Source organism: Nerophis ophidion, linkage group LG03, assembly GCF_033978795.1.
Source record: "Nerophis ophidion isolate RoL-2023_Sa linkage group LG03, RoL_Noph_v1.0, whole genome shotgun sequence".
NCBI lineage: Eukaryota > Metazoa > Chordata > Actinopteri > Syngnathiformes > Syngnathidae > Nerophis > Nerophis ophidion.
In genome coordinates, this window is record NC_084613.1 from 41,096,492 (window position 1) to 41,115,489 (window position 18,998).

The 18,998-nt window shown below is 38.3% G+C and overlaps 1 protein-coding gene across 3 annotated transcripts in view; it reads right to left on the reverse strand.

Moving 5' to 3' along the window:
* tacc3 (transforming, acidic coiled-coil containing protein 3) overlaps window positions 1–17,446 on the reverse strand; it is a 37,623-nt gene extending 20,177 nt beyond the window's left edge. The window contains exons 1-7 of one of the 3 annotated variants that reach the window (XM_061895230.1): window positions 17,296–17,446; window positions 16,327–16,495; window positions 16,133–16,260; window positions 16,022–16,068; window positions 3,074–4,091; window positions 2,932–2,989; window positions 2,591–2,711 (exon numbers count right to left, since the gene is read on the reverse strand). In XM_061895230.1, the coding sequence (XP_061751214.1) occupies window positions 2,591–2,711; window positions 2,932–2,989; window positions 3,074–4,091; window positions 16,022–16,068; window positions 16,133–16,260; window positions 16,327–16,494 (1,540 nt within the window). In that variant the 5' untranslated portion in view covers window position 16,495; window positions 17,296–17,446. Of the gene's footprint in view, window positions 1–2,590; window positions 2,712–2,931; window positions 2,990–3,073; window positions 4,094–16,021; window positions 16,069–16,132; window positions 16,261–16,326; window positions 16,587–17,295 lie in introns of those variants that run through there. The other 2 variants (XM_061895231.1, XM_061895232.1) reach the window with 2 other exon arrangements.
* Window positions 17,447–18,998: the final 1,552 nt, after the last annotated feature.

An 18,998-nucleotide genomic window follows, 5' to 3' on the forward strand; every position in this document is an offset into this window, starting at 1 on the left:
TTTTTATGTTTTTGTGCATTATTTGTTGCCGTAATCAGGTTACTCATCAGTTACTCAGTACTTGAGTAGTTTTTTCACAACGTACTTTTTACTTTTACTCAAGTAAATATTTGGGTGACTACTCCTTACTTTTACTTGAGTAATAAATATCTAAAGTAACAGTAATCTTACTTGAGTACAATTTCTGGCTACTCTACCCACCTCTGTCTATGTGTAGAAATCTTTATTTAAAATTTAATCACTGTTTATTTTTCAAAATGTTTTTAGTTATTTTTATATATTTTTTTCCGAATAGTTCAAGAAAGACCACTACAAGTGAGCAATATTTTGCACTGTTATACAATTTAATAAATCAGAAACTGATGACATAGTGCTGTATTTTTCTTCTTTATCTCTTTGTTTCAACCAAAAATGCTTTGCTCTGATTAAGGGGTGCTTGAGTTAAAAAAATGTTCACAGGGGGTACATCACTGAAAAAAGGTTGAGAACCACTGCTCTAGTGGTCACTGCTAATCTTTAAAAGACCATCTTCAAGAGGTGGGAATCTTTGGCCACCTCATGATTCAATTACGATTCAGGAGCTACGATTCAATTAAAAATAGATTATTGATGAATCATAAATTTATGTAAATAGATGTAGTTTTAAATTTTTTTCGTTCACTCAAGCGTTTATCATTTACAACATTTCAAAACAGTGCATATGTAATAAGAAAAAGTTAAATTAATTCCCATCACATTTATTATGTTATATTAAATGGAAGCAAAAACGGAACATACTGTAAGTGCCCTTTAATGGAAAGAGTAGGTCAGATCTCTCAGTGAGGTTGCTCACTGCAGTTAGACAAATCTTAAAAAAAAAAAAAAAAAAGTCTGCATTACATTTACAATAAATTAATCGATTGATGTTTAAAAATCGATTTTATAATTGTCCATGTCCGAATTGCGAATATTCTAAAGAGTGATTATTTCCCCCATCTCTAGTCCCTTCAGCATGTGCCGTTTTGTGGGCGGTCTAATTTACATGCCTCCACTTTGACCGAGTCTTCTCCCCACCGTGGCCATTTTGTAGTTTTTATCGTTTCCATAGCGAGTCTGACAGTTATTAGTTATTACTATATCCATCCATCCATCCATTTTCTACCGCTTATTCCCTTTCGGGGTCGCGGGGGGCGCTGGCGCCTATCTCAGCTACAATCGGGCGGAAGGCAGGGTACACCCTGGACAAGTCGCCACCTCATCGCAGGGCCAACACAGATAGACAGACAACATTCACACTCACACACTAGGGCCAATTTAGTGTTGCCAATCAACCTATCCCCAGGTGCATGTCTTTGGAAGTGGGAGGAAGCCGGAGTACCCGGAGGGAACCCACGCATTCACGGGGAGAACATGCAAACTCCACACAGAAAGATCCCGAGCCTGGATTTGAACCCAGGACTGCAGGAACTTCGTATTGTGAGGCAGACGCACTAACCCCTCTGCCATTACTATATGTTACTTTTTATTTGTAATAGCAACAGCAAAAGATGCATGTGCATGTACGAGCCTGTCTGCCGCACAGCAAGAAGATAGAGAAAAAAAAAGGAGCTTGACTACAGCATCGGACTTGCGCCAAGCTCTTCGGGTAATTCTCTACCATGTATGGCAAACATGGGCAAATTAGGGCCCGAGGGCTGTTTGCGGCACGTAAATCTTTTCAATTCGGACCGCCAAACATCTCCGAATATCTTTTTTTTTATACCTATAACATCAAAACTGGAGCTGCCAATACTACATAGAGAGCTTTTTTTTTTTTTTCAAATTACCGTAAGTCTTAAACTAAAGACCTAAAGACTTGGTCAATGGTTGCAATATGTGTTTTTGAATGATATATGTTATGGTAATATACCGTATTTTTCGGAGTTTAAGTCGCACCTGCCGAAAATGCATAATAAAGAAGGAAAAAAACGTAAGTCGCACTGGAGTATAAGTCGCATTTTTTGGGGAAATGTATTTGATAAAACCAAACACCAAGAATAGACATTTGAAAGGCAATTTAAAATAAATAAAGAATAGTGAACAACAGGCTGAATAAGTGTACGTTATATGACGCATAAATAACCAACTGAGAACGTGCCTGTTATGTTAATATAACATATTACGGTAAGAGTCATTCAAATAACTATAACATATAGAACATGCTATACCTTTACCAAACAATTTGTCACTCCTACTCGTTAAATCGATGAAATCTTATGAGTCTAGTCTCTTACCTGAATGAGCTGAATAATATTTTTGGATATTTTACGGTAATTTGTTGATCATTTCACAAATAAGTCACCTTTGAGTGTAAGTCGCACCCCCAGCCAAACTATGAAAAAAACTGTGACTTATAGTCCGAAAAATACGGTACATCAGAGAAACTCCAAACAAACAAGGCAAGCAGCGCAGTGGGCGGATGTTAGACGGAAACAGATTTAAACCAAAAGTTGTTTTGCAGAAAAGTGATATAATATGGATTAATATTATTAAGAACATAAGAACACACCATTAAGATACAGTAAGTGCGGACTGAAAAGTCATGATTTGTTTAAAAAATGTTTTTACTCACATTCAGTCCCCGGAACAAACTCTTGATTGAATTCTGACACACAGGTTTCAGGTTGTTGTGCAAATAATTCCACTTTTGGCAGCACACCTTTATCTAGATCAGTGACTGTCTGCTCAGCTTTCTGTCAAAAAAAACAAAAAAAAACTGAACAATTTAGAGATGAAAAATTTCCAATTTTATAATTAAAAAACATGCTCTATAGCTCCATATTTTTAATATACCAAAACATTTAGTTGTTTTTTTTGTGTGTATTCAATTAATCACCCATTAAAAAAAAATGGAGATGCATGATTTTCATTGGACAGTGACAATATTTCTTAGATTGTTTTAGAGAACTCAACCTGGATTACGTCTGGTACTGCTTGTTGGTTGACTTGGATGAAAATGTTCTCATTGGCACTGCAAAGACGGGGGAAAAAGGTAAATTAGTTAAGTGAAATACCATAAGCAAAAAGTAAATCCAGACTAGATCAGACTCCATACCAAACAGGTGTTTGATCCTCCTGGGCGGGTAGGGAACTTGTATGGAGGCTGCTCTTGGGAGAGTTGGTGATTTTAGACTTTGTTCCAAAAGGCTTAAAATTGGGGTCATCAAGCTTTTCAAAGTCTAAAGAGTAAACAGCTTTGGGAGCCCCCACATCTGCATCGCCACCGGCCATAGACTTTTCTACAAGTTCTCCTTGTGCCTTCAAATCCGAGTTGTTATCATTGGGTTTGAGGCTTGATGGTTTTTTGCCAAACCTCTTCGGTGGCACCTTTGGTTTCACCTCACCGCCATCATCAAAGTTAAAGTCCAGCTTGATCGGGCCTTGATTGGCAGATGCAGCAGTTGGCTGGGCCTTGGATTCAGCACCTTGGCCATCAGATGGAATGGGGGCCACAGTGGCGATAGGCTTCACACAAACATGAACAGGCATTTCCTGGAACACCTCAGGCACCTCTAAATCGACAGGATGGATCTGCTTAATCTCCTGATCATCTGTTGACTTCCTCTCCAGGACAGGAGAGTTCTGAATTTTGGAGCCTTCTGTTTTGAAAGGATCGATTAAATCAATGTTGTCTTCATCAAAGTTGTACGATCCTTTTGAAGGCAGCGGAGCATCTTCAACAAGACTTTCCAGGGGTTCATTCAGGTTGCCGTTTGGGTATGTCTTGGCGGGGACATCGGGTGTGGCGCTGTGTGATTCTTGCTCCGTGGCAGGAAGAGTCATAATAACCACACTGCTGTTTGCAGAGCTGAGCTCGCTGGAACCCAGGGAATTCTCTACAGTGGGGGCAAAGGGAAGGGTCTCGTCCAATGCAGAATCTGACTTTCTGGTGGGCTCACTCCAGATATTTTCTGGTTGTTTGGCAGGAGAGTTCTCAAGTAGAGAGCTTGGAGGTGAGAGGACCATCTTATTAGAACTCTGGAAAGGGTTCATGTTGTCCAGGTTGTCAAAATCCAACTGGTAACCTCCTTTGCTTTGTATCGGCATGTCATCATCTGGATAGGATAATTCCGCTGTAAAATCCGAACAAATTCAATAAGACTTCAGCACTCTTAAATGGCATAAACAGAGACATCTCTAATGCATTTGTGTCAAACTCAAGGCACAGGGGATCTGATCTAATTATGTAAAATATATTCCGACAATTATTTTGTTTCCAAAAATAAATGTATGACTTATGATTTTAAAGCAAGTTCTCAATCAATCCGTTAAAATAATCAAATGCTTAGCCAATTGTGCAATTGTATATCTGCGGTTAGCTATCGCTGCGATGTGGCCCAAGATTTTGACACCCCTGTCAATGGCAGTGTGAGAGAAGTGGAGGAAAGGATCAACTCCTCTGGTGTGCTTTGCTTTTTCCTTTACCTATTTATATAATGGCAGGAGAAGAAGAAGAAGAAGAAGAAGAAGAAGAGTTGTACTTGTATAGCGCTTTTCTACCTTCAAGGTACTCAAAGCGCTTTGACACTACTTCCACATTTACCCATTCACACACATATTCACACACTGATGGAGGGAGCTGCCATGCAAGGCGCCAACCAGCACCCATCAGGAGCAAGGGTGAAGTGTCTTGCTCAGGACACAACGGACGTGACGAGGTTGGTTCTAGGTGGGATTTGAACCAGTGACCCTCGGGTTGCGCATTTTGATGATAACCATTAGAAGTGGGAATCTTTGGGCATCTCATAATTCAATTACAATTCAGGAGCTACGGTTCGGTTAAAAATCGATTACCGATACATGTTTATGTATATTGATCCAGTTTTACATTTATTTTTGTTTCACTAAGTAAGTATTTATCACTTAACTTGACTCATCAGATCCTTGTAGTTCGCTGAGCTCCACATAAGGGTTTGGGCTCGAGGGCAACGCTAACTCCTTCAAGATAGCAAAAAATAATGAACCAATTAGGGGCGCCGGGCGGGATTTCATAGATGTGACATGGCGCCGAAGCGATGGTTTGATTCAAACAATGGCGGCACACACCGAGGAGTCGTGTGCTGACATCGATTCTGCTATTGCAACTGTTTTGCGACATTGATCGTCTGACATTGCTGCGTTGTTTCAGTAAAAGTTCTCTAACTTTTCGCTCTGTCGTTATCCAATAATTTCGGCTGTTCCGTTTTGGATTTCCCAGCGTCGCTCTCGTCAACGTCAAGGGTTGATTTTGATGTGAGTGGTTGAACTGGCATGTCATTCAAGATAACGGACAAGTGGCTTATCCAATCGCATACAATGTTTGTTTTTTTTACAAGGTCCCGCTTTCTGTAATACATCTTTTGAGAACTCCCATATCCTTGTGTGGAGCTCAGCGAACTACAAGGATCTGGCGAGAGTCAGGTTATTTATCACTTGCAACTTAAAAAAAATAAAAAAAAATGCATTTGTAATTAGAAATCCATCCATCCATTTTCTACCACTTATTCCCTTTGGTGTCACGGGGGGCGCTGGTGCCTATCTCAGCTACAATCGGGCGGAAGGCATGTACACCCTGGACAAGTCGCCACCTCATCGCAGTAATAAGAAACCGTTAAATTAATTCCCACATTTAATAAATGAAAGGAAATGTGTGCAAAACTGGAACATAGGTACTCTGAAATAAAAACGGAGCTGGTCGGATCTTTGAATACGATGCCACAAGCTTGGCACACCTATCTTTGGGCAGTTTTGCCCATTACTTTTTGCAGCACCTGCCAAGCTCCTTAAGACTGAGCGAGACGTGTTGGTTTTCACCCATGATGTCTCTGTACATTGCTGCATTCATCTTAGTCTAGTCAGAGAGGTGACTAAGACCTGGATAGTCACTCTGTCAGAGCTACAGCATTCCCCTGGAGAGAAGGAAAAACTTCCACAAGGATAACCAACTCTGCAGCAATCCACCAATCAGGCCTGTATGGTCGAGTGGCCAGATGCAAGCAATTTCTTAGTAAAAAAAATTGCTAACATGCACCTGAAATACCCTCAGACCATGACAAAAAAAAGTATCTAGTCTTATGAGACAAAGATTGATTTATTTTGCATGAATGCCAGGCGTCATGTTTGGAGTAAACCAGGCACCGCTCATTACCAGGCTAATAACACTACAGTTATGCATGGTGGTTGCAACATCATGCTGTGAGGATGCTTTTCAGTAGCAGGAACGTGGAGACTACTCAGAATAAAGGGAAAGATGAATGCAGCATTGCACAGGGACATCCTGGATAAAAACCAAGACTTCTAATCCAACCTGATAAAGCTTGAGAAGTGCTGCAAAGAGGAATGGGCAAAACTACACAAAGATGGGTGTGCCCAGCTTCCGGCATTATATTGAAAAAGATTTGAGACTGTAGTTGCTGCCAAAAGGTGCATCAACTAAGTACTGAGCAAAGGCTTTGGATACTTATGTAGGGATGATACTCGAAACCGGTTTTCCCGGTTGTTCGATAAGAAAAGAACCGAGTCCTCTGACTCGAACCCCTTTTTGATAACCGGTACCCGTTATCGAGACCACTACAGTAAAGAAAAAGAGTTGGTTCTTTATTCGAATCTGTCCCGACCAGAAATGCTCCGTGAAACATCACAAGAAACAACGTCACATAAGATCAGTCATTAGGCGCAGATAGCGAAAGCAGGAAAACAACGGACGGGAAAAAGCGCTCAAAGGTGTAATAAAGTTCAAAACAAGACATAATCCGATGAATAACTTTACTGAGAGATTTGTGCAGGGTACAAACACATGACCAACACTTTTACGACAAACCGGAAACATAGCAACCAGGCTAGCAACGCACCTCCTTTACGGCAGCTGTCGCAACGTTCATAAAGCAACCGCAGCACATGCATATATATACAACATATCCCCCTTTTTTAACTTTTATTTTTCTTTCTTTGTAAACAAAGCAAAATCACACTGTATATGTGTTGTCAGTCTAATTATAAATAGTGCAGACGAGGCGTGTTGGCTGAGTCTAGACTTTTACTGCCGGGTGACAACATGCAACAACACTTTTCGGGGCTACCGCGCATGCTCGTCACTCCCGTTGCATGCTGGGTAGTGTAGACATTATATTCCCTAGCTCATAAAGAAATAATGGTAACTCAATAAAGTGTATTTCTTTTTTTAGCTTTAACTTTTCATATTTTAGCATTGTAACCACATTTGTAAACAACTTTTCTCTTCATAGAATTTTCTTTCAATAAAGACAAAGTGCAAAAATGTCAAAGCATCATAACAAACAGTTATGTCAAATAGTAGCAGAAGTGCACGTTTTGGAGAGCTGTATTATTTTCAGTTTTGTGCCCAAGGGACTGATTTTATTTAACACTATATTATTATTTATACACCTATAGTGATCACAGAGACAGGTTGTTTTTGTGTTACTGTATACAGTATATTTGTTTTTCTAAAAAAATCCAACTTAATATACTTTGGGTAACAACAGTCAATATTTACTTATTTTATTTTATTTTTTTTTGGGGGGGGGGGGGGGGGGTAAAAGTCAATATTTACTAGATTTAATTTTTTTTCTTATATAATAAAAGTGAGCTTTTGTTAAACCAAATGTTTTTTTTCCATGTACAACAACCTATCTGGACTCGATAAGAGGATTTGATAATAGGCTCAAACTCGATAATTTCTTATCAAATATCATCCCTACTTATGTACATGTGAATTCTTTACATTTTTATTTTAATACATTTGCTAAATTTAAAAAAACAAAACCTTTTCACATTGTCATTATCGAGTATTGTCTGTGGAATTTGGTGAATAAAAAGGAATTTATTCCATTGTGGAATGAGGCAGTAACATAACAAAATGTGGAAAAAGTGTAAGCGCCGTGACTACTTTCCAGAAGCACTGTATGTGTGTTTCTCAAAACTTGAAATAAACAACAAAGTGTGGCTATTTTGAAGAAACTAGAATATAAAAATATGTTTTCAGTTCTTTCACCTTTTTTGTAAATTACATAACTCCACAAGTGTTCATTCCGTTTTGATGCCTTCAATGACAATCTACAATGTAAATAGTCATGGAAATAAAGAAAATACATTGAATGAGAAGGTGTGTACAAACTTTTGGCCTGTACTGTATACAAAACTCTAATGGAGGCATTTGGATGTTTTAAGGCGCTCTACAGGCAGAACCGAACGGCTGCCACAGGCTCCTTTGTAAGCGGACTTTTGATCAAATGTATTTAATTTTTAGAAAGCATTAAAAAAGAAATACATCTGTCTTCTTGTCTCATAATGACTATCGGCAGAATTCCGAAAAAAAGTGCAGTTGCCCTTTAAAGATGCAGGTAATGTGAGTCACCCTTGTGACCTCTAAAACAGTGGTTCTTAACCTGTTTTCGATCGAACCCTAGGGGTTCGGTGAGTCGGCCTCAGGGGTTCGGCATAGGTCAAAACACACCCGACTCATCGTCTTAATAAAAACTTCTCCCTTTCGTCATATTACGGATACAGCAACAGCAGAAGTCACACTGATTTGCAGGTCTGTAATTTGTTGCGAGTTTATGCAGTCTAGTGCGAGTTTAGTGTCTGCTTTGTTCTTTGAACAAGGTGATGTTCTTGCAAGGTTCATTTTGTGACCAGTAAAAAAACATGGTAACACTTTAGTATGGGGGAGATATTCACCATTAAATATTTGCTCATTAACATGCTAATTAGTAATATATTAGCTCTTAACTAGTCATTATTGGGCGGCATGGCGTAGTGCAGGGGTAGGGAACCTATGGCTCTAGAGCCAGATGTGGCTCTTGATGACTGCACCTGGCTCTCAGATAAATCTTAGCTGACATTGCTTAACACGATATGTAAAGAATAATTCTGCTGGTAATCACAGTGTCAAAAATAACGTTCAAATTATAAAACATTCTCATACATTTTCATCCATCCACCCGGTTTCTACCGCACCTGTTCAAGAAGTCCCATTAATGGTAAGAAGTGTTTTATTTATTGTTGGTTAACATCAAAATAACAATGTTATTAAAAAGAATAAGAAACGTAATATACTCTAAAAATGTTGGTCTTTCTTAAAAATGCACGCATATAATTGTATTCAGTGTTAAAAATAAATAAATTATATGGCTCTCACGGAAATACTTTTAAAAATATTTGGCTTGTATTGCTCTCTCAGCCAAAAAGGTTCCCGACCCCTGGCGTAGTGGGTAGAGCGGCCGGCCAGAACCCTGGAGGGTTGCAGGTTCGCTTCCCACCTATTGACATCCAAAAATCGCTGCCGTTGTGTCCTTGGGCAGGACACTTCACCCTTTGCCCCCGGTGCCGCTCACACTGGTGAATGAATGACAGGTGGGGGTCGGATGGGCCGTAGGCGCAAACTGGCAGCCACGCTTCCGTCAGTCTACCCCAGGGCAGCTGTGGCTACTGATGTAGCTTACCACCACCAGGTGTGAATGAATGATGAGTCCCACTTCTCTGTTAGCGCTTTGAGTGTTTAGAAAAGCGCGATATAAATCTAAGTTATTATTATTAATATTATTATTATTAAGTACTTACTAATGCCTTATTCGGCATGGCCTCATGATAACCCTAACACTCTAACCCTAACCAAATAACTCCAAATTAAGTCTTTGTTACTTAGAATATGTTCTCCATACTAAAGTGTTACCAAAAACGCACAACTTTGTCTTGAATTTGAAAAAAAAAAAAAAATACTTTTTTTTTTTTTTCCACTAAGAAGTTTTTCGGTGAATGTGCATATGAAACTAACGGGGTTTGGTACCTCCAACAAGGTTAAGAACCACTGATCTAATGGTATAACAGCTCTATGTAGTGTAATGGAAAATAAAAAAATGCTTAGTTTTGAAACTATTAAAAGGACACATATATTAGAAAACCAAGATTTCTATCGGTATCTGCAGTTGCGACATTTTGTTAATATGAAGGTGAAAAGAGTTACAAAGACGAGTATATGTTTGATTGAATTGATTACAAAAGCCTACAATTCAGAAATTGATAAAACTGTTTCATGCTTGTATAAGGGTCTGTCGAATATGAAATCGTACTCAACTTCATATATTAAAACAAAATGGGAGAAGGAAGGAGGGATAACAATATCGGAGGAAGAATGGACAATAATATGGAAATATCAATGGACTTGTACCAGCTCACCCAAGTGGAGGGAGTTTGGCTGGAAAAGTTTGATCAGATTTTTTATCACACCTTCTCAGAAGTCTCACTATGATAACTCTCCTGTCTGCTGGAGAAATTGTGGGAATTCATACGCAAACCACTACCATGTTTTCTGGGAATGCTCCACCATAAAAGACTACTGGAAAGAGATACACCAAGTTATACAGGATATTTTCAAACGAGAAATACCCCTTGAAAGTAAAACTTTGTTTTTTGAACTTGCACCTCAAGATTGGCTGAAGATAGATAAATACTTAAAGGCCTACTGAAATCCACTACTACCCACCATGCAGTCTGATAGTTTATACATCAATGATGAAATAATAGCATTGCAACACGTGCCAATACGGCTTTTTTAGTTTACTAAATTACAATTTTAAATTTCCCGGGAGTTTCGTCTTGAAAACGTCGTGTAATGATGACGTGTATGCGTGACGTCACGGGCTTTAAGGAAGTATGAGCGCTACGCACACACACAGGTAAAAGTCGTCTGCTTTAACGGCATAATTACACAGTATTTTGGACATCTGTGTTGCTGAATCTTTTGCAATTTGTTCAATTAATATTGGAGAAGTCACAGTAGAAAGATGGAGTTGGGAAGGTTTAGCCTTTAGCCACACAAACACATGGTGTTTCCTTGTTTAAAATTCCCGGAGGTGAAAATTTACTATGGATCACAGCGCAGTCAAGCGAACATGAATCCATACCAAATGTCAACCAGCATGTTTCGGTGAGAAAATTGTGGTTAAAAAGTCAGTTCTTACCGGATAAAAGCTGAGCTTGTGCCGTCCATAGCTGCCGTCGACTCCCCATTGGCGTCAACACCCGGCCGTGGACACACCCCTCCAACTATCAGGTAATATTAAACTCACTAAAACACTAGCAACACAATAGAAAGATAAGGGATTTCCCAGAATTATCCTAGTAAATGTGTTTGAAAACATCAGAATATGTCCCAATGCTATCGCGTTTTGTTGTTTTTTTCCTAGTCCGTCGCTATCAATATCCTCAAACACAAATCTTTCATCCTCGCTCAAATTAATGGGGAAATTGTCGTTTTCTCGGTCCGAATAACTGTTTTTGTTGGAGACGCCCATTAAAATTAATGTGAATATATGAGGAGCCATCAACATGTGACGTCATCGTCTGTGACTTCCAGTAAAGGCGAGGCTTTTTCAGGAAGTACCAAAAGTGGCCACCTTTATCATCGATTTTCTCTCCTAAATCCTTTCAGCAAAAATATGGCAATATCGCGAAATGATCAAGTATGACACATATAATGGACCTGCTATTCCCATTTAAATAAAAAAATCTAATTTCAGTAGGCCTTGAATGAATATCCTACTGGTTGGTGGCTTCTAAAAAGACCATCACTAGGAAATGGATATCCCAGGAGAGCCCAACTTTGAAGCAATGGATGGAAACCACAATGGACATGTATAAAATGGAGAAAGTAACTGCCTTTATTATTCATAAATTGGAGAAATTTACTTCATACTGGGAAAACTGGGTCAATTATGTCGTGCCCCATAAGCCTGACTTAAATCTCTCGAATTAGTGTACTGTTTAAAAAAAAAAAAAAAAAAAAAAAAAAAAATTACTCCCTATATGTATATATATACATATAAGTATCTGTATATATTTATTCTATTTTATTTCTGTTTATTATTATTATTATCAATGTATTTATTTTTTGCTTTTTTAATTGATGTATGTGTAGATACTACTTTGTTTTCTCTGTTTGTTTCTTTTTCTTTTGGGGTGGTGGTGGTATGATGGGTACATAAACAAAAAATACTTTTGACATTTAGGGCAGACAATGGCTATGTGATGTATGTGAATATGATTTAGTCAATCAATCAATGTTTATATATATATAGCCCTAAATCACAAATGTCTCAAAAGGACTGCACAAACCACTACGACATCCTCGGAAAAACCCACATAAGGGCAAGGAAAACTCACACTCAGAGGGACGTCGGTGACAATGATGACTATGAGAACCTTGGAGACGACCTGACAACATATTTGATGCTCAAACTCATAAACTTTTTTTTTTTTTTGCAAATAATAATTAACTTAGAATTTCATGGCTGCAACAGATGCCTAATTGTTTGGGAAAGGGCATGTTCACCACTGTGTTACATCACCATTTCTTTTAACAACACTCAAACGTTTGGGAACTGAGGAAACTAATTGTTGAAGCTTTGAAAGTGAAATTCTTTCCCATTCTGGTTTTATGTAGAGCTTCAGTCGTTCAACAGTCCGGGGTATCCGCTGTCGTATTTTACGCTTCATAATGAGCCACACAATTTCGATGGGAGACAGGTCTGGACTGCAGGCAGGCCAAGAAAGTACCCACATTCTTTTTTTACGAAGCCACGCTGTTGTAACTTATGCTGAATGTGGATGGGCATTGTCTTGCTGAAATAAGCAGGGGCGTCCATGAAAAAGACAGCGCTTACATGGCAGCATATGTTGTTCCAAAACCTTGGGAAGCTGTTCTTATACCCAATCATTGCACCCACCTGTTCCCAATTAGCCTGCACACCTGTGGGATGTTCCAAATAAATGTTTGATGAGCATTCCTCAACATTATCAGTATTGATTGCCACCTTTCCTAACTTCTTTGTCACGTGTTGCTGGCATCAAATTCTAAAGTTAATGATTATTTGCAAAAAAAAAATGTTTATCAGTTTGAAAATCAAATATGTTGTCTTTGTAGCATATTAAACTGAATATGGGTTGAAAATTATTTGCTAATCATTGTATTCCGTTTTATTTACATCTAACACAATTTCACAACTTATTTGTAAACGGGGTTTGTAAATAAAAACTTCTCTATATTGGCATATCACGGATACGCCAAACAATGTTCCCTCCAATTTTCCATCAGTCATTTGTTGTGAGTTCATGTGCTGTGTTGGTTTTGTTCTTTGAACAAGGTGATGTTCATGCACGGTTCATTTTGTGAACCAGTAAAAAAAAAAAAAAACATAACTTAACTTTGTCTTGAATTTGAAAAAATAATAATTTTATGTTTCACTATAGAAGGGTTCGGTACCTCAGACAAGGTTAAGAACCACTGCCCTAGTAGCTTGTTTAAGTTTTCCCAAATTATTTTTTCCATTTCTTACCCCACCCCTTCTATTTTTTCAATTAAAAAAAGTTAACCTTAGCTTTACGGACGCGTTTTACAACTTTATTTGTAAGTGATTAAAGAAATCTGGCGATCGCTGTCAAATTCTGATTTTAAAGATATTTTTAATGTGTTGTCTCTTTCCTTCATGAGTTTCCTTATATCATTGTCTATGCAGGTAAGATGTTTCTTATATTTGAATTTTCCCCATTTTTGTAATATTAGCTGAGCTTTCACTTAGGTTTTTATTAAAGCGGTTAGAGCTAGCCTCAATGTCATATTTTGACTGTTAGAAATAAATGGACATAATAATCTATTCAGACTTATTACAATTATGTTTTTTTTTTTTTTTTATACGAGATATACTATATTAACATTTTTCCAATGTGAAAAAAAACCTGCTTGCAATATGCAGTCTCTTCCCATTCACAGTCAATGACGCAGCCAAGAGCGCACTGAAAAAAAAAAGTGTTCCTTTGCATATGCACTGCAGATCTCAGGACAGCTGGTTTCTGAAATGTCCATTAAAAGTGATACATGTCTGCTGCTTCTTCGAAAACCCGGCAAAACACGCACAATAAAATAAATGTGCAGTAATTGATTAAGTGTCTCCCTAGTAAAAGGTACCATGAGTGCATGCAAAATCATTAAAAAAGGCAATCTGCACCAGTCACGAATAGCAAATGGAGTGTTCGTCAATCACACGCAACACACCCACTAACAGTACACGCAATTTTGTATAAACAAAATATTTTGCGCCTGCTAACTGGATCTTAGTAAATCGGGCCCATAGTATTTTTTGCCACCATGGAGTTGAGGATTGCTGACTTACAAGTGGATTTCCCCTTTAAAGGGTTGTAAGCCACAAACTCACCAGTGAGGACGCTACTGTGCGTGGACAAATTTTTTCTCTTGTCAGATTTGCAGGACACATTTTGAATGTATCAATAGATGAGAATTACAACAATAACAATAAAACTTCTGTCCTCAACCAAAGTTAGATTGTTTATATTGCGGAACCTTAATGTCCACACACATTGTAGTTTAAGGCCTACTGAAATGATATTTCAGGTCCATTCTATGTGTCATACTTGATCATTTCGCGATATTGCCATATTTTTGCTGAAAGGATTTAGTAGAGAACATCCACGATAAAGTTCGCAACTGGAGAAAAGCCCTGCCTCTACCGGAAGTCGCAGACGATGACGTCACATATTGATGGCTCCTCATATATTCACATTGATTTTAATGGGAGCCTCCAACAAAAACAGCTATTCCGACCGAGAAAACAACAATTTCCCCATTAATTTGAGCGAGGATGAAAGATTCGTGTTTGACGATATTGATAGCGGCGGAATAGAAAAAAAAACCCCCAAAAAAACAAGTTAAAAAAAAAACGCGATTGCAATCGCGTTTCATTGAGACGGATGCATATGTTTTTAGAGACATTTACTAGGATAATTCAGGGAAATCCCTTATCTTTCTATTGTGTTACTAGTGTTTTAGTGAGTTTAACAGTACCTGATAGTCGGAAGTGTACGTCCACGCGCAGTGTCTCGGGGGAGTCGACGGCAGCTGTACGGGAGGCAGAAGCTCAGCTGATATCCGGTAAGAAGCGACTTTTTAACCACAATTTTCTCACCGAAACCTGCTGGTTGACATGTGGTCGAGATCCATGTCAACTCTGATCCATAGGAAAGTTTCACCTCCGTGAATTCTAAACAAGGAATTACCGTGTGTTTGTGTGGCTAAAGGCTAAAGCTTCCCAACTCCGTCTTTCTACTTTGACTTCTCCAATATTAATTGAACAAATTGCAAAAGATTCAGCAACAAAGATCTCCAAAATACTGTGTAATTATGCCGTTAAAGCAGACGACATTTAGCTGTGTGTGTGCAGCGCTCATACTTCCTAAAAACCTGTGACGTCTTGCGTACACATCATCATTACACGACGTTTCCAAGACGAAACTCCCGGGAAATTTAAAATTGTAATTTAGTAAACTAAAAAGGCTGTATTGGCATGTGTTGCAATGTTAATATTTCATCATCGATATATAAACTATCAGACTGCGTGGTGGGTAGTTGTGGGTTTCAGTAGGCCTTTAAGTATGAGTACACATGCAGTTTGTTTGTTTTTTATTTTAAAAAACAGAGGTTCTCCTATTTTACACTTGTATGACAGTTAATGTTGGAGGTATACTACAGGAAGTTTAGCTGACTTCTCTTCAAACTCCTGTCGGTCGATTAAAAAGGTAAGTAGCTCAATTTTATTTTACTTTTATTATCCAGCGGTTCACTCCTCTTTAGACTTGTATGGCAGTTAATGTAAAAAAAAGCATGAAAATGCATAAAGTTAAGTATGCCTCAGCAAGTCCACCTCTTCTCAATTCTGCAACTCTAGTATACTGTATAAAGTGTCTTCAAAGAGTAATTCTGACTATTTTCACACTTGTATGACAATAAGAGCCTGAGCATTCTACTCAAGTCAAAGCATTGCAGTTGTGTTTCATAGTGGTGACAGTTTTACCATTGATTTGATTATTTCAACTATAGTTGACTGTTTTCTGTAAATTCAGATGTTAACTGGCATCACAGAATAGAATGTGTTTGACTTTGGAAATTCCAATGTATGCTTTAAAGTGTAATGCAAGGAAAAGTCAGATCTATTACCTTTTTTGGGACCATCAGGTAGCTCAGATGTATTTGGTGGCATCGTACTAGAAAAAGAACACATTTTTTTGTCTAAAATGGTACAATGTTTCACTTGGATATAGTACATACTTGGTCATGTCCAAATTCAAAGACTCCATTGCTTTTGTGCACTCATTCAAACATGCATTGTTGACCAACTTTGTAGGGGACACAATCCTTTTGGTCACTGGGTCTCTTCTTGGAGTCTGGAAACAAACCTAGACACAGAATATCGGTGAATACACAAATCAAAAAAGAAAGTGATTTGACTGAATATGGTGTACCTTGATTCCCTTTGGCACAGTCTTGCTGGGGAGGTTTTCTGTCTGACGCAAGATGGACGGCCTCCCAGTCGGCTGATCTAGAGCGAAAATGTCATCGCTTGTACCGCTGTGCTTTCCTCCTCCAGGGCAAACGCCACAATTCTCATCATTTATTTCAACAACGCTCATCCTGTTAAATAGAAGTACTGTACTTACAACTCACAGAAACGCCTCAAAACAATCTGAGGGGAAGGGGTCACTGGAAAAATATTAAGCTGCACCTAGATGATAAGACAGTTTCCTAACTGATTACAAAGTTTGCAACAGGAGTCTGCTTGCAGTGAATCGATTCACTGCAAGCAGACTGGAAGCATGTAATGTCACTATATAGGACTAATTATTGACAAAAGGCTTGAAATAACCCTAAATGGAAAAATTGTGAAAAAAAACTTCTGGAAATACAATTACCATTTTGTCAACGATCATTTTACATAAATGCAGCAACTATAATACTGTAATTTGTAGTACAGCGCCATTGTGGCCAAATTTATTATGCATTAACCCAGGGAACAGCAGGTCACGTGATTGTCTCACGAGTTGAAGCCCGTCAAATTTTTTATACAAAACATAACGCCAAATTACGTCAGTGCTACATCAATTAGTGAGCGAAATATTCGTCTTTGTCATGTAAGAAAACATGGTTAATGTGTAAATCTGTCATCGCTATTCATATCACTGCATTACATTGTTCATAAAAAATAGTTTCGAACTTCAAACAGCTAACTTAGAGATGCTCACGTTAACCGTGTTAACGATGACGTTTCATATTAAAGTTAGCATCTCCAATCATTCCAATGTTTTCGTTCAGTTACATTTCCAGACTTTAATTAACATTCCCAAATAAAGGTGGCTAACGTCAACTGGTTGATAACAAAACAGCTCACAAACGTGTTATTAAATTGAAGTAGTATACAAATTTGCACCACGTACCTCAAATTAACCGAAAAAGCTGACTGGATAGAATCTTCTTTTCGTCACATACAACTCCAGCGTTGATACATTGAATGACTTCGGGGGAAAAAAAAAAAACCTGCCCTCCTGTTTGAAGAAGACCGTTTGTATTTTAAATACCTTGTAACGCACCAATAACATTCTTCGAAATTCGAAGTAGCCAATTGCGTGACGACCGGAAATGACACTTTGACGACTGCGCATTGAGGACCTAAGTCATAACAAGACGTCATTCAAGATCATTTCGGGTCATTGTATGTTTTGGTCATTTAATTTTTGTTTTATGAATGGGAATTTAAGAACGAAAACGATAAGTTTATCTGAATTTCATTTTTAAACAAAAACATTTTAATTGAAAAATACAGCGTTCTTTTTAGGTCCAAAAATAATAATTACCTAAAGAAAATCGGTTTTATTGGTATTTTATATTTCATACAACAAAAAACAGTCAGCAGAAACGAAAAAACCGTCCAAAAACTTATAATTTCCAACACCGGAACCGGAAGTTGCTACTTTTTTAAAGGACAATTAAGTCTATGGACTGGCTTGAATATTTTTTTTTAGACATGATTTATTAAATATATAACGAAATTAGGGCAGCACGGTGGAGGAGGGGCTAGTGCGTCTGCCTCACAATACGGAGGTCCTGAGTAGTCCTGGGTTCAATCCCGGGCTCCGGATCTTTCTGTGTGGAATTTGCATGTCCTCCCCGTGAATGCGTGGGTTCCCTCCGTGTACTCCGGCTTCCTCCCACTTCAAAATACATGCACCTGGGGATAGGTTGATTGGCAACACTAAATTGGCCCTAGTGTGTGAATGTGATTGTGAATGTTGTCTGCCTATCTGTGTTGGCCCTGCGATGAGGTAGTGACTTGTACCCGCGTTCCGCCCGATTGTAGCTGAGATAGGCACCAGCGCCCCCCGCGACCCCAAAGGGAATAAGCGGTAGTAAATGGATGGATGGATGGATAATGAAATTAAAAACATTATTTATTTAAATGTTATTACTGCCTTTTGACATGAAAAAAAAGTTTTTTCCAGGAGTAATTCAAAATGAAATTCAAAAAGACCAATCGTTTTGTGTTTTTAAAATCCATCCATCCATCCATCCATCCATCCATTTCGACCGCTAGTCCCTTTTTGTGGTTGCAGCTAGGGGTGTTGGAGTCCCATTCATGAAAAGAAATTCAATGACCAAAAAATTCACTAATCATTCAGTAATCACTGTGAAATTATATTTGAGAAGTAACTCAAATGTAAACTTTTGTTTAATCTTACAGCTACTGTGTATGATTTGTATTTATCTATTTACAAACACACATAATGTTGTATTACATTATTGTTTCTTTCTTTGATATCAGAGTTCCTTGTGCGAAAAGGTAATCCCTAGAAGCGCACATTTTATGGACAGAGTCAGGGAATTTTGAGTGGGATTGTTCAGTCGAGGAAAAGTATACAAAGCAAAGCGGTAACTTTGATGAAGAACAATTTTGCAGGAATAGGTTTTGGAGTACCTCATTAAGTAGCAGTCGGAAAGAGATAGTTTTGCAAAAGAAGACCGGTGGGGAGAAGGAATTCAAAGTAATACTAAAATTCAAGGAAGTGTAGGTTATTAAAAAGTAGGACCAAGTGCAATTACTTGGATCCTCTGTAAAAACATAGGCGACATAAAGAGGGCACCC